Source organism: Symphalangus syndactylus, chromosome 21, assembly GCF_028878055.3.
Source record: "Symphalangus syndactylus isolate Jambi chromosome 21, NHGRI_mSymSyn1-v2.1_pri, whole genome shotgun sequence".
NCBI classification, from domain to species: domain Eukaryota; kingdom Metazoa; phylum Chordata; class Mammalia; order Primates; family Hylobatidae; genus Symphalangus; species Symphalangus syndactylus.
The window spans coordinates 47,524,267-47,543,867 of NC_072443.2; the positions used below are offsets into that span (position 1 = coordinate 47,524,267).

Here is a 19,601-nt window from a genome sequence, read left to right on the forward strand (position 1 = left end):
AGGATCACCTGAGCCCACAGAGCTTGAGGCTGCAGTGATCGTGCTGCTGCAGTGATTGTGCCACTGCACTCCAGCATGATGACAGAGTGAGACCCTGTCTCCAAAAAATGAAAAAAAAAAAAAAAAAGAAAATGAAAATGATCACTTACTTATGAATTAATTCCTCTTGATAGCCACATTCCCTTACCTCCTTCTGAATCAGCTTTAAAATTTTCCACCTTCAGAAAACCCTCCCTGCCCTGCCCATCTGCCTGTGCCTCTGTCCTCGGCCCTAGGGTGCTGGGTTTTCACTGGACGTGTCAGTACACTACCCTGTAATGTGCTTTGAGTCTTACTTTTAGAAGTTCCTGTAGCACTTTATCTTTCCATCAGGCCATGAGGAAAGGGGCTCAAGTCCCCCTTTCAAATTAGGCACACCCCAGACTCGGAGCCCCAGGGGGTGGCCGTGCTCCACTTAAAGTGTTAGCACGGTGGGGCCGTGCATGCACCACGGGACCCTGCCAGGGATGTGGAGCCAGCAGACCTCCATGCGAACTGCAGCAAGGAGTGGGCTTGAAGGGCCATGTGCCTAATCAAAACCAGCTTTGTGCTCACATGGCTGCCCAGGGGATAAAAATAATAGTAATATAAGTTTAAGAGCAGCTTGTATTTTCTATTTTAATCATTTTGTGATGAAATTAAACTCCATTTCTAGATCTAGGCCCCCAAAGCTGAAGTCCTTTCCTTGCGTCCCCAAAGAAGTGTGGGGGAGGAAGATGGAGGTGTGAGGAAGTGGGGGGCCTCTACATTGAGAGGAAAATGTGTTCTTATATGGACAATGCCTCACCCCTTCCACTCCTGGGCTCTGGACTCAAGCTCTCTGGGCAGCATTTTTTTTTATCTCCCCCAGGAGGCTGGTTCCCTGAACTCTGACCCCACGCAGGGGGTGTGAAGTCTTGGGAAGCTTCTGGGAGGGGTCCAGCTTCTAGGGGCCCCCAATGGGGCAGGGCAGAGGGGCTGGGCTCCAGCCTCTCCCTGGGTTGGCTCATCCCTCCTTGCTGGCCTCTCTCTCTGAGTGCAAGCAGTGTGCTAGTGTAGTACGGAAGAGAGATCAGGATGCTTGCGCTCCTTTCTGGCTCTGCTGCTTAGGAACTGTGAGTCCCTGGGCAAGTTCCTGAACTTTTCTGAGTCTGAGCTTCCTCACAAAATAACACCACCTCAATAGAAGGGTGAGGGAGGTATGGCCAAGTTGTAAGGTGATGGCTGACATTTACTGGGTATTGACTCCATGTATGCATGGTGCTAAGTGCTTTGTATGCTCAGATCAGGTTGAACTATATACCATTCGCCAGTATTGAAGTGTTTTTGACCTACAAAAACAGCAATTTTATTTAGTTCCACATAATGCCCGTTGGTTGTCTGTGATGATTTAAAGAATAAATGTGGGCCAGGCGCAGTAGCTCACGCCTGTAATCCCAGCACTTTGGGAGGCTGAGGCGGGTGGATCACCTGAGGTCAGGGGTTTGAGACCAGACTGGCCAACATGGTGAAACCTCTTCTCTACTAAAAATACAAAAATTAGCCAGGCGTGGTGGCGGGTGCCTGTAATCTCAGCTACTTGGGAGGCTGAGGCAGCAGAATGGCTTGAATCCAGGAGACGGAGGTTGCAGTGAGCCGAGATCACACCACTGCACTCCAGCCCAGGCAAAAAGAGCAAAACTCTGTCTCAAAAAAAAAAAAGAATAAATGTGGGAGTGGGAGCAGACATAGTAATACGGCAGGGCCAAGGCCAAGAAGGGAGGGGTGGGTCAAAATCAGCTCAGCAATAATCAGAAGTGCCTAGGGGCCAAGGTAACAGTGGACCACAGTGGTTAGGAACCAAGGCTTGGGTTTAACTTCCCACTCTGCTAGTTATGGTGACCTTGAGCAGGTGACTCAGTCTCTGTATGCCTGAGATGAGGCTGTTGTTACTATCACTCCCCTGAGGCCCTCTGCAAGGTCACCAATGACCTCAGTGTTGCCAAACCCAATAGCCAATGCTCAGGCTCATCTTTATTTGGCAGCAGCACCTGACCTACCTTCCTTCCTTCCTTCCTTCCTTCCTTCCTTCCTTCCTTCCTTCCTTCCTTCTTTCCTTCCTTCCTTCCTTCTTTCCTTTCTTCCTTCCTTCCTTTTTCTTCCTTTTCTTCCTTTCTTCTTCTTCTTTTTTTTTTTTTTGACAGGGTCTCCCTCTGTCCCCCAGGCTGGAGTGCAGTGGTGCATCTTGGCTCACTGTAGCCTCAACCTCCCATGCTCAAGCTGTCCTCCTGGCTCATCCTCCTGAGTAGCTGGGACTACAGGCATGCCCCACAGCATCCAGCCAACTTTTGTATTTTTTGCAGAGACAGGGTTTCGCCATGTAGCCCAGGATGGCATTGAACTCCTGGCTCAAGCAATTCACCTGCTTCTCAAAGTGTTGGTATTACAAGCGTGAGCCACCACACCTGGCCTGGCACATTAATCTCGATCATTCCTTCCTTTTTGAAGTTCTCAGCATTTGGTTTCTGGGACACCCCCATCTCCTGGGTTTCTTCCCATCTCACTGGAGTACTTCCTTCTTAGCCTTCTTCGCAGGCCCCTATCCTGCCCCTGCCTCTCTCTCTCTCCCTCTTCTTATCTCCACCTCTGTACTCTCCAGGGACCTCATTCAAACCCAGGGCAGTGAATGGCCTCTGTGTGTGGATGGCTCCCTGTATCCCACCTCCAACCCTGACCTCCCCCTCAACTCCAGGTTCACCTAAACACCTGCCTATGTGACAGGACCGCTTGAGAGGTCAAATGGGCATCTTAAACTTCACATGCACTAAACTCTTGATCGTGCCCCCCAGCCCCACCATTGATCTTCACTCCACCATGAAAACTAAGAGTCATCTTTGACTTCTCTCTCTCTCTCTCTCCATACCCAGCTCATCAGCAACTCCTATCAGCTCTACAGCCAAAGAGGTTATGAATCTGATCACTTCCTGTCCCTATTGTGGCAACCCCCCATTGTGCTCCCTGCTTTCCCTCTGACTCATCCTGGGTCTGGTCATCACATGGACATGAGTGATCCTTCATAAATGTCCAGTGTTGGCCTATCACACTTAGAATAAAATCTCAATTTTTTAATCATAGCCAACACTGCCTGGATCTGGTCCACAGTTCTCCTCAACCTCACTTCCTACCATCCTGCCCCTTGCTCATGGCTCCACCACCCTGGCTTCCTGCCTCCTGAAACGCCTTAAGCACAGTGTCCTCAGCTCAGGGCTATGCTCTTGTTGTCACCTTGTCCCTCTTCCTTCCCTGCTTCCTTCAGTCTCTGTTCAAATGTTCCTTCCTCAGAGGGGCCTGTGACCACCTCTTCCAAAAATGGTATTCCCTCCCCCATTACCCTGCTTTGCTTTCTTCATAGCTGGTGACATTACCTGAGGATATGGCACAGCTGTTCACCTGCATTACTGCCTCTTTCCCACTAGAAAAGTCCCGAAAGCTGGAACTTTTCCTACTTCATTTACTGTTTTAAAACCAGTTCCTACGGCAGTGCCTGGCACAGAGCGGGCACTCAGATATTAGTTAAATGACTGAGTGATGGCATGAGTACCCACTAGAGTGTCCCTTCCTATCACAATCATGCATGAACCTCTGTGGTCACAAAGCCCTGGTCTCACTGGTACCAAAAGCTGGATGCCCTGGCCAGGGTGGGTGGGGACAGGAGGCCTGAGTTGAGAATAACTGGATGAGCCAGTGAGGGGCTAAGGTGTTTTTTGACTCCTCTCATGGGATTCTGGCCTAGGAAGGACTTAGTTTCCTCACTGGTCATCTGGGTCGGAATGAGAGGAAAGGGGTTACTGAGTCCATGTGCAGAAGGACCTACCCGCAGGGAGGGATGTTACTCAGGGAGGTCTGGATCACTCTGGGAGTGGGCGCCGCCATGGTAATTCACTGCCCAGGGAAGCTGCGTCAGGCTGTGGAAAGGAGCAGGTTTCCAAGCTAGACCACTGAGTCCTGCCAGGATATTTCATGTTGTAATTCACTGTGCAGGGTGGAGCCCCAACACCAGATCTACGCCTACCGTCTGTGGGGCCTGGAAGGCAGCTGACCCTTGGTGAGCCTGTTTGCTCACTGAGAAAGACACCCTGCCCAACTGTTGCATAGACTGAAAATGCAAAGTGCACAACAGTCTCTGGCCAGGGCAGGCATTGAAGGTCAGCTTGTTCTCCTCCTGGGTGAGTTTTTGGGCAAGTCCACATTTACTCTAGGTTTTAGCTCCCTTCTATGTGGCACAAGTTAACCCTTGTCTTCTGCTGGGTTCAGAAGGAAGGGTGATATGACCATAATCAAGAAAGTACATAAACACCCTTTTTCTTAGGAAAAAGACCCAAACACATGATTAAAATAGCCAGCTGTGCTGTGTTATAAAGGTTACATCCTTTATGATATGAGGGAATCAGTAGTGTGAGTAATGCAGACCAGCCAATGAGCCCCATTTGCCTCATTTTTATGAGATTTTGAAAGATATGTTGGCCTCAGATGTATGGTCTCGATGGTGTTTGGCACAGGATGAGTGAATGATAGCGACTTTCAGGGGCCAGGCCAGCCCTGCTGAGTGACTGGGGAAGGCAGTCTGAAGTCAGCACCAGCTGTAGTCCCATTGCCTAGTGGAGATGGACCTCATTGCCCTATAAGAGGGATGAAGGCCTGGTTCTATGCAGAGGTCGGGTGGGCAGTTGCAGCTGGAGACAGGCTGGAAGAGCCCATACAATGGCTGGGCTTGAAAATTCAGTCATTGTTGCTGCTTAGGGTAAGTAGTTCTTCAATGTATTCTGATTCATGACTCCTTCTGAGAATTCGACTAAGAACTATGGACCCCTCTCTTCAGAAAGATGCTCCAACCCACATAATGCAACATTTTGCCTGTAATTTCAGGGGATGCACAAACTCATTGGGATCCCCAAGTCAATTATGATGCCTTGGGGAGTAGGGAGAGCTGAGGGGATGAGGGGACAGAATGAGGGCAGGAGACCTAGCCTAGCCAGTGGAGTGGAGCACCAGACGATACAAAGGCGACAGGGGAGCTGTCAAGGCGACCACAGTCCTTTACTACTTTCCAAGAGAGGCTCTTGATGAAAAAATAAAGCTAAATCTGGGTAAATGCCCACCCGGCATACAGGATGCTAATATATCTGCAAGTATAGCAACAGGGAAAGAAGAGCAGGGGGACGAGGCTGCCCTTATCCTTTCTGTCAACAAAACCAAACCCAATGGACTGATAGTCAGTCCTATTATCTCAGCTGGGCTCCCTCCTATCACTTTTCTAGCTCTTCTTCCAAGACCCAGCTCCCAATTTGCAGCTGGAGGCCTAACTCTGCATTTGAAGGAATTAGGGATAAATAATGATGGTCATCAAGATTAGTGGAGAGGACAAGGGAATCTGCCAGCAGACAGCAGACTCTAGGCAAACAAAGCCCTATAAGTTGCAGAATGAATTCCGCAAACCTTAAAAGAAAAAAAAAAGAATCCCCAAGTGTATTTCAGTAGGGGAAAAGGAAATTTCATCTTGAAAACAAATCTGGAAAAGGTGCTAACATTTTCCAGATAAGGAGAATGAATTGCTCTCCTGCCTTCAGCTAGCCATGTAAATAGGACCTAAAGAGGCTCCAAAAGCCGATAACCTCCTTCACTAGCTCAGGAAGCAGTGTGAGTCCCAAATGAGCAGAAGGGTGTTAGAGGTGGGCTTCAAGGATCAAGTTTTCAGAAACGCTATACTTTACAGTGCAGCACCTATACAGAAAGAAGCAGGACTGTGATCTGGGTGGGTGACAGCCTGGGTGAGGAGAGACTCCCACACAGGAGTCATCAGCCACAGCATCCCCTGTGCAGAACCTCAGAACATATGTCCCACGCCCCCTCTGAATTGACCATAAACTTGGACCCATCAAGTCCGCTTCCTTAGACTCAGAGCCCCTATAGCACATATACGCACGATCTCCAAGGAGAAGTACACAGTATTAGATGAGTTCAGCTTACCTTTCGGCTATTAACAATTAATTTGTGCTGCCATTGTGTTTTTATAAAAAAGACTTTCTTTTCCACCTCTCTCCCGTTCATCATGTTCCAGAGAGCTCAGCTTTGTGATCGGGAAACCGATTGTAAAGTCCAGAAACAGGACACGGGCTCTACATGGTGTGGAATGGCAGTGAGACGGGCTAGGACTTCAGAACTCAACTCATCACACCCAGGAGGGAGAAGAACAACCAAGCTGGGCTTCAAGATGCCTTATTTGGACACTAGTTTTTGATGTGTCTCTGATGGTTATTAACCAGACATTTCAAGGGCAAGAAACTATTTCCCCAAAACTACCTTTTGAGACATTTCCAGGTAAGTGCCAAATACAAAGAAATGATCCTGGGTTGTGAGTCCTGGGATGGGGTTCTGGCCCCAGCTCGGCCCTAAATGGGCCAGAGAGCCCCCCTCCAAAATGCATTTCCTCTCTGGATGCCCTCAGTTTCTCATCTGTAAAATGAGGGTGTTCATCTAAATCATCACGAGGTTCATTCTACTTTTCAGATTCCAATTCTATACTCCTCAGGAAAGAGAGAAAGGAGTCATGAATGCACTTCCTGCATTTCCTTAGGACAAAGCCCAGTTCCTCGCAGCTTGGCACTGCCTCTTCCTAACACAGAAACTCCACTAAGACCCGGCAGGCCTGCTCTCTCCCCGAGGTGTCCTCCCACCTCCCTCTGCAGTATTCTTTTTCTTCTTATTATTATTATTATTACTACCATTTTGTTTTGGCAGAGGCTGCCCTGTCCTCTCTATCCAGAGACTCAGCCCCAACTCACCTCCTCTAGGAAGTCTCCCACATGGGCCTCGCTCTGCTCCCTCCTCCTCACGGCTGACCCTGCTGGGTCGTCCTGCCAGCTCCAACACTTGTTTGTTGTGGCTTTTGTAAAATACTTTGTAGTCATTTTCCTGTGGGTGTGTCTTTTCTACTGCCCAGTGCCCCAGCTTCCCAGCTCAGAAGGTTCTGGGTGTGGGAGTCAGGACTGGGAGGGGGACAGGATGGCCAGGGGAGGAGTGAAGCCATGTAGGTGATCAAGTAGAGCTGCCACTTTCCTTCCTGTCTCTTTTTCTTTTGGCAAAAGATATTCATTCATCCAAAATGAATGCCTTTGGGTAGGGAGGGCAGTGTTGGGGGCAGTTCTGTCTGACAGACAAGGTATGGTAGGGAAGGGAGGGGCTGAGAAATGGGACCCCTGTGTATGGGTGGTGGCGATGGGTGGGCACGACCTACCGTCCACGGTGACTTGGCAGGAGCACTCAGCCTGGCCAGCGTCATTCTTGGCTACACACTTGTATAAGCCTCTGTCCTCAGGCAGTGCCTTCTCGATGGAGATGGAACAGAGTGAGCCTGGGGAGGAAGAATTGTTGAGTGAACCAGGTGTGGTCGTAGTACCTGCCCTGGCATCTGGAGCACAGCAGGTGAGTGTTACTCACACGGGCAGCCTCTGGGAGCCCAGAAGCCAGAGGCCTTGTGGGAACCAATCCCCCACTCCTCACCAAAGCCAGGGCACTTTCTGCTTATAACCCATGTCCAAAATAACTGATCCCTAAATATGTTCCTTCCTGATACCTCTTCCCCAACTCCAAAGAGTCCTCTTGTGGGGACATAATAGAAAGCTGCAAAAGAAGGGAGAGAAATAGCCTCTGGCTTTGGAGACCATCCAATACAATAGAAGGAGAGGCACACAGGCCCTGCCCCCTGCATGTCACCAAGAGAGAAAAGGAGTCTGACACAGGGTTATAGACCTGTGTTAGGAACAGTGACAGGTGAGGGGGTCCCACTCTGTTTACAGCAGTGATGCTGTGACTGCATTCTGGAAAAGGGAGCTTTGAAGCTTTGAGCAAAGAAGTGGGTGGAGGAGGCTAGGAGCCCTTGTCCAGGAGGGGCACCGGCCTGTGGGAAGATCTGCTGGGAGGTGGTGACTATAGCCAGGGCCCCAGGAGCTGACTTTTTAGGAAGGGTGTCTGAGCTGGAGAACCACAGCCAATGAGGGGCACTGGGCCTGCAGAGGGGCCCTCTGGGGCTGCCTCTCTTTAGAGTTGGGTCTTCTGGTTGCCCCAGAGAGAAGTGGGGATGGCCTTCCCTCTCCATGGACTCTCCCCTGGGCCTGCCTTCACTCCCAGCACCATCTTCTGGCCTGGTTTGGGGAAGGAGGTGTCAGCTAGGCACACACAGGAATCTGGGGTCTGATCCTGGCCCCTGCCAGCTCTCTCATCCCAGAGCTGGTTACTTCTCCTCTGGGGACCCCCTTGGGGAGGTTCCCTCAGGGTGTGGAAAGAGGCCTGCTGGGCCAGGCAGAAGGGCAGCAGTTCCTAATTCTTGCTTTCAGATGCACAAACAAGTAAATATCAGTACATCCTGCTCAAAGCTGCCCCTGTTGTCAGGGCAGCAGCCGTCACACAGGAGGACAGAGCCAGGGCCACGTGCACTTTGCTGCCTGGAGCTCCCATCTCATGTCCCACAAGCCACTGGCATTGGGAGGGAAGAGCTGGGTGCATTCTGAGTGGACACCAACTACTGTCCCTGCCCCCCATTACACAAATGCACAGCCTTGACCAGCAAATACAAGGAGATTAGAAAGAGGAAGGATGACATCAGTTCTGCGCAGAAAACCTCACTAAGGCTGGAAGAGGAAGGAAGGGTGTAATATTCCCCTTTACTCCTTGCCACCTGGGTAATGTTTTAAACAGAGAAACCTTCATCCTATAAACCACCTGGGGCAAGAGGGCTGACCTGCACCCCACTCCCAACTTCCTATACCCTTATACAGACCCCAAACCTCGGGAAGGCTTCACTCTGTTCTCTTCCCTTTGTAGTTAGGAGACAGAATTTGTAGAGACTGTAATGTAGAGGATTTAGGCTGGAATTTTAGGAAGTCTGTCAGAAGAGTAAGAATTGTGAGGCACAGGAGTGGGGAATGAGGATAACCATGTCCTGGAGAGATAACTTTCCATTCATCTGGGTGGGCAGGAGGATGCCAAGATGACCTCTAGCCCCAACTAGAGGGGCTCAGAGGCTTAGCAGAGACAAATCCCATCCGGAAATTTTCCCTCAAGTCAGGGTGGGGCTAAGGCTTTAGGAACAGATATCCCACCCCCAATGCACATCCTGTTCAAATCCTTGATTTTCTTTCAGTTTCAGTCCCTCATCTGCCTTGAGCCTTAAGTCAAAATGATAGAAGCCGCAAAGACAGTACACAGAGAGTAGGGGGGCATGTGGACCCGGCCCCCGCCTCCTCTCCCAGGGCAAGGCATGGGGCAGGCAGCTTTTCCAACCTGCCCAGAGCCTGGACCCCTGGCCATGTGCATGGGCTTGGGGAGGCCCCCCTGGCAGGCTTGCAGGCTTGGCTACCCCAGATGAAGAATCTGGTATTTCCTGTGGGACAGTTCATTCTTGACCTCCAGAAGAAAAGCTGTTTCCCAGAGGTTTTTTTTGAGAAGCCTCAGCCTGGTGGGGAATTTTGAGAGGGAGATGAGGGGGATGGGAGAGGTCAGCATCACTGTGGAGCTCCGCCTGGGAGAGGCCCTGAGGGCTGTGGTGGAGTAAGTGCTCCTGGGTCTGAAGCTCCCCCAGCTCTCTCCTTTTCTGAGTTGGGGGCATAGGGGAGGAAGGGGATGTGGATGGAGGGAAGGAGCTTCCTGGAGGCTCTGCTATAGGGCTGCCTCAGTCAGCCTACCCAGCCCACCTGGCAAGCCCTGACAGTACGACTCATCTCATCTCCAGGTCACCCCTGCAGGCATGGTGTCCTCCTTGTTCCCCCTAATCCCCCAGGCCTGGGCGGACCTCTTCTGTGCTCCCAACTCTGAGCTCATCCATGTCAAAGCACGGCTCACAAGGCCATTGCTGACCTGCATGCCTGTCTCCCACACCAGCTCTCGGAGGGCAGTGACCCTGTCTGTCAGCACTGTTTTTCCTAAGCCTGGAATGCAGTCACAGTAAAACATATTTGTCACTCTGAGAAGGATGAAGGCGTATTTCTGTAGCAGGTGATCTGGTAGGATCTATGTAAGAAAAGGTCACAAACACTTAGTCAAATATAACTTACTATTGAAAAAGATAATATATAGTTTTTGAAAAAAGAAAATTCAGAGTTCTTCAAGTGGATTATGCACACAACAAAGGGGGCTAGAATAATGCCTTGCTCATGGTAGATGCTGCATAAATCCATTTTTCGTAGGATGAACTTACATGGGTTTTTAAAAAGCCTTTGCAAAATTCTACCCTGAAGGCAACTAAAAATGAATTACCTATTCACAACAGCAACAAGAATGAATCCTCATTGTTAGACTGGGAAAAGTGTTTTGCCAGGAGGAGGAGCCTGGTCTGGAGACAGGAAACAAAGTATAAAGGTAAAGCCCTTCTCAGGCCACCACAGAGCTCCCCTCAGCTCACAGGGCCATCGGCCTCCCACCCCTCAGCAGAGGCAGGTCCTGGAAGGGCTGGGGAAAGACTTGGGGGCAGAGGGCAGGCCCAGTTGGTGGTAACTCTGAACCCCATCAGCCCTGCAGCTATAGGGGTGCAGGAAGAGGAAGGACACCTCCACGTGTCGGTGTCTTGCCACAAATCAACTAGTGGTGAACTCCAGCCCATGGCTGTCATACCTCTTCTGCTCTCCTCAGCATGAAAGGGGGTGAACTAAATGGGGTGATGTAACCCTGTTTGGGGGGGTCTGTGGGCTATGAGCCCTATCTAAGCTACGGACATCAGAGAAGTCCCCTGAAATCTATAAACAGCGCGTCCACTAGCAGTTGGTGCACGAAGATACACAGGTTGATGGGGAGGGGACAGTGCAAGAGTCTCTCGTGGCCAAAGGTAGGTGACAACAGGAAGGCATCCTGGAGGAAGTGAATCTTGTTTGTAGCAGAGCTGACAGGGTGGGGATCAGTGCAGCGGAGCAAAAACGTCTCCAAGTCAGGAAGCCGGGGGCAGGGCAGGTGCTGAGCTGAGTGTGAAGGATGCAGGACGGGAGGCCAGCGGAGCCATTCCCTCACCTTCCCCTAGAAACCTCCTCCAACCACCGGCTTCCTTATTCCCACTGATACCACCACTGAGACCCCGGCCACTCAGACACTCAGAGGAATTAACTAAGACTTAGTGGTCTTCCATTCCTTCATCTTCTTTACCTACCCCCCCCCCCCCATCCTGCCCTTCCAAGCCAGGCAACAGGTGCCATTACTTCTATCCTTGCTTCTCGAACTGGTCATTCCCTGTCTGTGGTTGTGGCTACTATGCTAGTCTAGGCCTCACCATCTTCCTCCCGACCTCTTCAGTCAGCTCTGTATTTGTCTTTTGGGCACAGAGTCCACCAAAACCTCTAAACTGAGCTTCACGTACAGTGCTCCTCATTCCAAAATCTTGCATGATTCCCTACTGCCTTTAGACTGGAATTCCTTGGCAGGATATAGGATGAAACTGGGGCCATGTCATCCTCTCCAGCCCAGAACAAGCTGGTAGCAGGACGCCTCTGCTGCTGCGGGCCCCGGCCTGGAAGCCCGTCCCCTCTGGCCTGCCTTCAGCGCTTAGATTAAAGTCCAGCACTCAGCTCCCTCTCTTCCCACTTCCAGCAGCTCCTCCCGACACACTCATAGCACTTGTCAGCACTTGGCTCTAACAATTTTATCACTGTGAGTGTGTCTTCTCCTTCCAGATCTATTGAGAAAAGACTCCCCCCACCTCTCAGAATGCCCTACTGCCTGAGGAGGGACCTACTTAAGTGGTGACTGATAGACGAAGTCTTAAGATAAGCTTTTTCCTTAACAAAACACTGGGCTCTTGAAGTCTTGGTGAGTGAAGGGACAGAAGGTGGGGCTGATTTTTTGAGACAATGCACTCTCCTGTATTGAAGCAAGACAGGCCCATTTCAAGGTCTGCTTCCACCATCGCAGGGAAAATACCAGAAACCTGGCAAGGCTGGGGGCACCATCAGTGTTTCAAGCTTCAGACAACTCTTAACAAAATCGAGGCGGAAATAGTCATTAGTGTTTTCTGTTGATAGACAAATTCTCAGCTGCCACCAGTATCCTGACAAAATAATAGGAATTAACTAAGAGGTCATATAGCACAGTGGTCTAGGCACAGGAACTCAGCTACCTGAGTTCAAATCCCAGCTCTGTTACCCCCAGCACCTTGCATTTGGTGAAGTACTTAACTTCTCTGTTAGGTGGAGAGTACAGTAGTCGTTGGGAGGATTAAATGGGTGAAAAGTGTAAGAGGCCTAAGATAGTGTCTAGCACGTAGTGTTCAACAGATGTCAGCTATTCTTTAAACACAATTTAAAAATATTTAGAAGATGTCTTACAGTTTGATTTGGGGCTCTCTCTGGAATCCCTTCCTACCTCTCCTGGTCTCTCTCTCCTCTCTGTGTGCAGCCTTCCTTGGATCATTTCTTCTGCTGCTGTTCTGGATCTGAACTGTTCCCTCTAGGACGGTTTCCATGGGAAGGGAGGCTGGAGTGGCTAGGATCTCTAGGCTCTTTACCACTCAGGGACCAGCAGGGAAAACATACTGCAGGCACTCAGGGAAGACAGTGGCTAATGGCTCAGAAGGGTTTCTGAGACCAGGCCTGGGGTCTGCCTTACATCGCTTAGTTGAGTGAATTGTTTGTAAGTAGCTGTTGATGGCTCTGGGTTTAAACCCCATGCAAGCCCGAGAGCAGCTGCCCCCAACTGACTTAACCTCAGTTTCCCTGAGGCTGGAGTAGCCACAGACCTCCCAACGCCAAGTCTGCTGAGACTCTGAAGCCCATGGGCAACACCAAGCCTGATGAGAACCTGAAATCCACTAGCAAAGAAGAACTCAAGAAAGACGTTAAGAATGATGTGAACTGCAAGAGAGGCCATGCAGGGACCACAGATAATGAAAAGAGATCAGAGAGCCAGGGGACAGCCCCAACCTTGTCCTGAGGATGGTGGATGCCACCCTGCTTCCTGCCTGGAGAGATCACCATAGGGCGACCTGGGAAATGCTCCCAGTCAGGGTTTCCAATCAGTTTTACCAAGGACTTTCCAAGTGGGAGAGCCCCACAGGGGCAGCAGGACAGGCTGTGGTGTCCGCTCCTCTGGACGTCTCACCCCAGCCCAATAGTCCCCCATGCCTCAGGGGAGGGGGGCTGAGCCAGCACAGGTAGGGGATGGAGGAGACGACTTCTAGAGGACCCTGCCAATCTGAGGACATCCACATGGAAAAGTTACTGCGTCAACACATTAGCAGAAAATAACACACTTTTCTCTCTGCCAGCCAGTGTCCCCTTCACTCTTTCAGCGCTGAGATTCAACATGCTCAGCTGCTCCAGGTGTGCTGTCCCAGATGTAGAGGGAAGACAGACCCTTACTGGGGGCTGAGAGGGATTCTGTCATCTTCAAATGCTCCATTCTACTTGTGAGGGGAAGGCAGGCAGCGTTAGAAGGTGAGGGAAGGAGTGGGGAGGGTGCTGCCAGGGGCAGGGAGGGGAGCAGCCCACAGGGAGAGCACTCTGACACCTCAGCTGACGCAGATTTGACAGAACTTGTCCACTCCGGCCTCTTCTGTGGCTGCCCTCTGCCCCTCAAGGGTGCAATGTCACTTCCTGGGAGCTTCTTTGTACCCTGCCCTGGCCGGAGCCACCAGCATCAGCTCAGGCAGGACTCTGTTCTGCGCTGGCAACCTAACCCTCCACTGGCTGCCAGAATGGGATGTGGAGGTCGGCCGGCCTCGGAGCTCCCACCCAGACTTGGGATTTACAAAAGCACTTCAAACCAAATTGAGGGTCCAGAGAAAATGCTCCCGTGTCACCCCCATCTCTTCTCCAAGTATAAACTGGCCCCTCTGAAAACTCCAGACCCCAAAAGTCCACATAGATGGAAGGATTTGGGGCCCCCCTCCTCTCCCCACCATCCAAGAATGTGAAATACCAGCAAACAAACGTCTCATCCAAATTAGGAAGCGAGTAGCTCTGTCTGCCCATGAGTGTGTGCTGTAGGGGCTGTTTTGGGATTTTGGCTTTCCCGACAGATCCCTTCAAACCCACAGTGCTATCAAGACTTAAGTTATTGTTGACCCCAACTCAGAGCTCCGTGCCATCTGGTCACTGCACACCCTTCCCCAAACCTAAGACACTTCTCTAAACAGCTCTTTACTCAGAGCTTCTCCCTGGCTCCAGCCTCCGTGTCCCCTACCTCCAAGCCTGTGGACAGAGCCCTCTCCACATGAGCTGGGAATCAACTCAGGCTCAGGTCTCCACTGGGGAGCCACAGGTGGGGGTGCCATAAGAGGGCTCAGCCAGATGGGTGCCAAGATGTGGGCATGTACCACAAGGACCAGGATCCCAGCCCTTAGCCCCAGCCTTGGTGCATGTACCCAAGGCCCCTGAGTGGGGACCTATCCTTGAGTGAGCAGGAAACAGGGGTGCGGCCCTCCTACCCAGGCTATGGGCTGCCAACAGGGGTCAGCGAGACCAAGGCTCCATGAGCTAGGAGTGGCCCTGGTACAGAGGCCCCTTCTTCCCCAACCCCCATGCTCATTTACCTTCCTGGGAGAGGGCGATGAACTTGGTGGTCTTGAGGGTCTTTCCATTCAGCGTCCAGGTGATGGTGGCTGGGGGGTCAGAAGACACTTGGCACTGGAGCAGCAGCTTCTTGCCCTCTGCCACACGAACATCTTGCAGCTTCTCCTTGAAGGTTGGGGCTGTCCCCCGGCTCTCTGATCTCTTTTCATTATCTGTGGTCCCTGCATGGCCTCTCTTGTAGTTCACATCATTCTTAACGTCTTTCTTGAGTTCTTCTTTGCTAGTGGATTTCAGGTTCTCATCAGGCTTGGCGTTGCCCACGGGCTTCAGGGTCTCAGCAGGCTTGGCGTTGCCCACGGGCTTCAGGGTCTCAGCAGGCTTGGCGTTGCCCACGGGCTTCAGGGTCTCAGCAGGCTTGGCGTTGCCCACGGGCTTCAGGGTCTCAGCAGGCTTGGCGTTGCCCACAGGCTTCAGGGTCTCAGCAGGCTTGGCGTTGCCCACGGGTTTCAAGGGTCCTGAAGGCTGTGCATTGCTCAGGGGCTTGGAACTTTCCACTGCCTTGGCATTCAGGGTCTCAGCACTGCTGCTACCATTCTCTGCTGGTAATTTCTTCTTGCCACCCAGCACTGAGCGAAAATCCGGGGTGGCAGGTTTTGGCGGTGGCACCTTCTCAGGCACGGGGGTCTTGGGAGTCCCCTTCTTGGCCAGGACAGAGCGGAAATCGACCTGCTGGGGGCTGTGCACCTTCCTCTCTTCCTCTGACACAGTCTTTGGCTTCACTTGCCGCTGCAGGTTGGCACGGAAATCCATCTGCTCGGCTGGGATCTCCTTCAGGTCGTCTTCCGATAGGGTCTTGGTACTCACCTTCTTCCCCAGGAGGTCTCGGAAGTCCAGCTGCTCCACCTCCTGCTGGCGGATCGCCTCCTCAGTGTGCTGCCTCGTCTCCACGCGCCTCTTCAGCACCCCTCGCACGTCCTCGCCGTCTTCCTCCTCTGGCCAACCCTGCCCTCTTGCTGGCCAGCCAGGCCTCAGGGACCCATAGCGGTCACTACCACCACCATCAGCACCAACTCCTCCACCACAGAGGCCCTCACAGCTGGCAGGCTCCCTCCCCCTGCAACCAGTGAAGGGAAAAAGGAAAGTAGCAGGAGGAAAAGGGGCTGGGTAAGAAAGAAACGTCAGGGGAGAGCAAATCCCTGAGGGTGGGAGGGTAGAGGGGAGCGGGAGGGGAGGGGGGAGGCTGGCCAGGCTGTGTTTATAGATGGGAACATTGGTGAGAGGCGCTCGCTTGCTTAGTTGGTTTATTACATCGGTAATGACTTCAGTAGCCTTATAAGGGTGTGTGCAAAAAAAAAAAAAAAAAAATCACCCCCTCCTTCCCCTGCTCTCCCTCCCTCATTCCCCTTCCAGGCTCTCCCTTCTGGCTTTGGAAGACTCAGCTGCAGGACACAAACAATCTAGGGCTGCTGGGCTGGAGCTGCCGGGGCCAGGAGGAAGGTGGGGATGGGGGCATGGCCTGGTGGAGCAGCTGCTGGAGGCACTCACCGTGGAAGGGCTCTGGCAGAGCTGTTCTGTAGCATCAGTGACACCTGGCAACTGCATTCACCAACCCGGTTCCTGAGGAATTCCAAAGATCAATAAAGATCAAGAGGCCCTCTGGGCAAAGGGCCTGTTCAGTGTGGACTTGATCACAGGCTGCTGGCCAGCGGGGAAGATGGAAGTTGCCGGCTTGACTGTGACATTCACCCCAGCCTTAGATTTAGGGCAGGACCCTCTCACTCTGTGGTCACCCTTTATTTTCTCAGCTCTTATTTAAAAAGAAGAATTAAAAAAGAATGTCTGGACAACAGCTAAGGCAGGCATCCAGAAGTAGGAATACTTTTCTGTAAGTATATAATATAATCATTCAATCAATAAATCACTCACTCAACCAATAAAAGGGGAAGGAGAAAGGCTAACCCTGCTGGGGACTGTGATGGAGCAGCTCAGTCTAGACAGATAGGCCCTGGTGGTGGGCCTGCCCAGTGACCTTGACTCTGACTCCGTGATCCCTTAACATGGAGGTAGTTCCTTTCCCTCTCTTGCTCGGGAATGGAAGCACCCTCCAACCCCCACTCATTGATAATGCTCTCAGATCAGAACTTCTTGTGTTAAAAACCCAACAAGTGTTTTCCTACACGAGTGGCCCTTTCTCTTCTTCCTTCAGGTGGGGAGGGCTCTGGATTCTTCGTGTTCATAAACCTGGTCAGTCTCCTGCTGGTGCACAGAGGCTCAGGCCCTCTGCTCAGGGGAGGGGCTGTACCCTGTCTGGCTACAGTGCAGTGGATTTGCAGCAGATTGTCCCTCTAACCCCATAAGGCTGCCACCTGCTGGCATTTCTGAGCTCTGACCAGCCAAGAAGGTTCTGCTCAGGCTAGGGGAAGGGGTGGGGGCAGGCTAGGGGAAGGGGTGGGGGCAGGTCTGCAAGCCAGAGGTGACTAGTGATGGTTATAACAACTGCATTTCATACAGCACCCTCCAGCTTTCATGACACCCACACGCAGTTCTTTCTTGATATCCACAGCATGCAGAGAGGTATAGAGCACTGCCATGCCCAATTTAAAGATAAGGAAAGGGGGCTCTGGGGTGGGACCCTCAGGGTCTCTGACAACAGTGCTCCCACTCATGCCCCTGGATGTGGCCATCTCACTAGCACTCAGACCCAATAGCAGATGTGCCAAGCTCTGTGACAGATTCTTTACATGAGCCATCTCATTTAATCTTAGAACAGCTCTGTGAGATTAGAGTCAGCACTGTTTTTATAAGGTAAGAAAAAGGAGGCTTATAAAGGTAAAGTGGTCCAGGCGCAGTGGTTCACGCCTGTAATCCCAGCACTCTGGGAGGCCGAAGTGGGAGGATTGCTTGAGCTCGCAAGTTTGACACCAGTTTGGGCAAACATAGCAAGACCTCACCTCTATTAAAAAATAATAATACTAAGGGTCAAGGCTAAGTAATTTGCCTAAACTCACAGAGCTTGCTAGTGGAGGGAGGGGTTGGGACCTGTGACCCTATGACCTTTGCACCCCACCCTACTGTGCTTATCAGTACAAATCTGGTCTGGGACATGTGTGTGTCCATGCACATATGTAGATATCAACCATACACATGATACACACATATACTGGTCTAGCTGGTGGGCACCTGCACCTGGAGGTCTGTGTTTGGGAATATGTGCACATATGAGTTACATCCACCTGGACAGGCATCTGAGCATGTGTTCTTGTGCATTCTGCCGGCATGTGTGGGTCTCCACCTCACTCTACAAGGCCTCCCTTCCAGTGGACGGACACTGGCAGCCCATGGCCTGGCCCAGGATTCTCAGGGGCTCTGGGGCACTGCTCACCCTTGGGTGCTGGCACCCATTTGAAGCAAGGAGAAGCCAATTGTTGCTATCCTCCAGCCTCCCCTCGCCTGCTGGGCTCCCCTCGCCTGCTGGGCTCCCCTCGCCTGCTGGGCTCCCCTCACCTGCTGGGCTCCTCTCCTTTGTCCTTCTCCCCAGTGCCCTCGTGCTGTCCCAGGCTGTGCTGGTGCAGGTGCCTTCCTGACTGCCTTAGCTCTTTCACTCCTCTCTCCACCCTGGCCATGCATCCCATAGCCTGTCCCCTCCCAGCCACCCTCCTCAATGCTCAGGCTCTCAGAAGGCACAGATTCAAGGTGCAGGGAGTCTCAAGTCTGGAGAATTTTGAGTTCAGGGTGTTCCTTTGCTCAACAAACAGCAATTAGAAACCTCATGGGTGCCAGGCCCTGGGAAGACGAAGAGGTCCTCAGCGTGCCCTGAGTTCTCAACACTCAAAAAGGCTTATGGGCTTTGGGTGAACTTGTAGAATAACCATGTGAGGTCACCCTGCTTCTGCCAGGCTGCTGGGCAGTGTCAGGCCACTCTTTTCCTACTTTTAAGCACAGCCTTGTGGTGCCTGGGTTGACATGGAGCAGGAAGATGAGATGCCTAAGGGCTGTGTTTTCCTGGCAGCCCTTTCAGCATCTCCTCAGCAGAGTTTCCTCCTGTCACCAGTAGAACACAGCCCAGATGCAAACATCAGGAGCAGACACTGCCCAGATGGCTGCTTTACCCCAGCTGGACTCCTCTGAGGTTTTGGTGGTGGCCAGCCCTGTGCCCCAAGCTGGAGTAAGCTGATTCTCCCCATGGGGGAAGCAGGTAAGGGCTTCTGTCACTTTCCATTACCTGTGCTCAAGGTGGGGAGCACAGACTCAGATAAGCTTCCCAGGGGCTCCTGCCCAATCTACCCCCAGGCATTACCCTGTGGCACCCAGCAGTCTAAGGGGTCAGAGGAAGGTGGGGGACTTGGGATACCAAGGCTGACCCATTAAGTGGAACATCCAGTGGTGAGGGTGATCTAGTGGTAACCATTCCTACAGCCATACACTTAAATCTCTGCTGGGCCTTAAAGACAAACCATGGGTTCATTTTCAGCCTACAAAGTTCATAGTGGCCTCCTGCCTGGGACCCACATGTCAGATCACCTAAGCTGCTGGAACAGGGTCTTGGGGCCATCTTTGACATCTGCACATAACCCGGTTATAAAATCAGGGCTGGGGCTGAAGATGAGGCCCCATCCCAGGAGCTGCCACAGAGCATATGGGGCTATCATCCTATAAACTGAACCTTTCACAAACGAAGAGTCCTTTTGCCTCGGCTTACTAAGCCCTGAATAAGAGTCCCACTCTGGTTACAAAGCCTTGGATCCTGTCCCACCCTGAATCTTCTACCTCTTGGATAGGTTCTATATGGAAAAATTAGTTTAAAGAACTAATTTCGGCTGGGCGTGGTGGCTCACACCTATAATCCCAGCATTTTGGGAGGCTGAGGCAGGCGGATCATGAGGCCAGGAGATGGAAACCATCCTGGCTAACACAGTGAAACCCCGTCTCTACTAAAAATACAAAAAAAAAAAAAAAAAAAAAAATTAGCCGGGCGTAGTGGCGGGTGCCTGTAGTCCCAGCTCCTCAGGAGGCTGAGGCAGGAGAATGGTGTGAACCCGGGAGGTGGAGCTTGCAGTG

The 19,601-nt window shown here is 51.8% G+C and overlaps 1 protein-coding gene across 2 annotated transcripts in view; it reads right to left on the bottom strand.

Annotated features, from left to right (window-relative positions):
* The window catches only part of MYLK (myosin light chain kinase), a 279,682-nt gene that overhangs the window by 74,134 nt on the left and 185,947 nt on the right, over window positions 1–19,601 (bottom strand). Inside the window, exons 16-18 of one of the 2 annotated variants that reach the window (XM_055258971.2) lie at window positions 16,089–16,160; window positions 14,564–15,657; window positions 7,292–7,408 (exon numbers count right to left, since the gene is read on the bottom strand). In XM_055258971.2, coding sequence (XP_055114946.2) covers window positions 7,292–7,408; window positions 14,564–15,657; window positions 16,089–16,160 — 1,283 coding nt within the window. Of the gene's footprint in view, window positions 1–6,839; window positions 6,965–7,291; window positions 7,409–14,563; window positions 15,658–16,088; window positions 16,161–19,601 lie in introns of those variants that run through there. The other variant, XM_063630182.1, reaches the window with a different exon arrangement.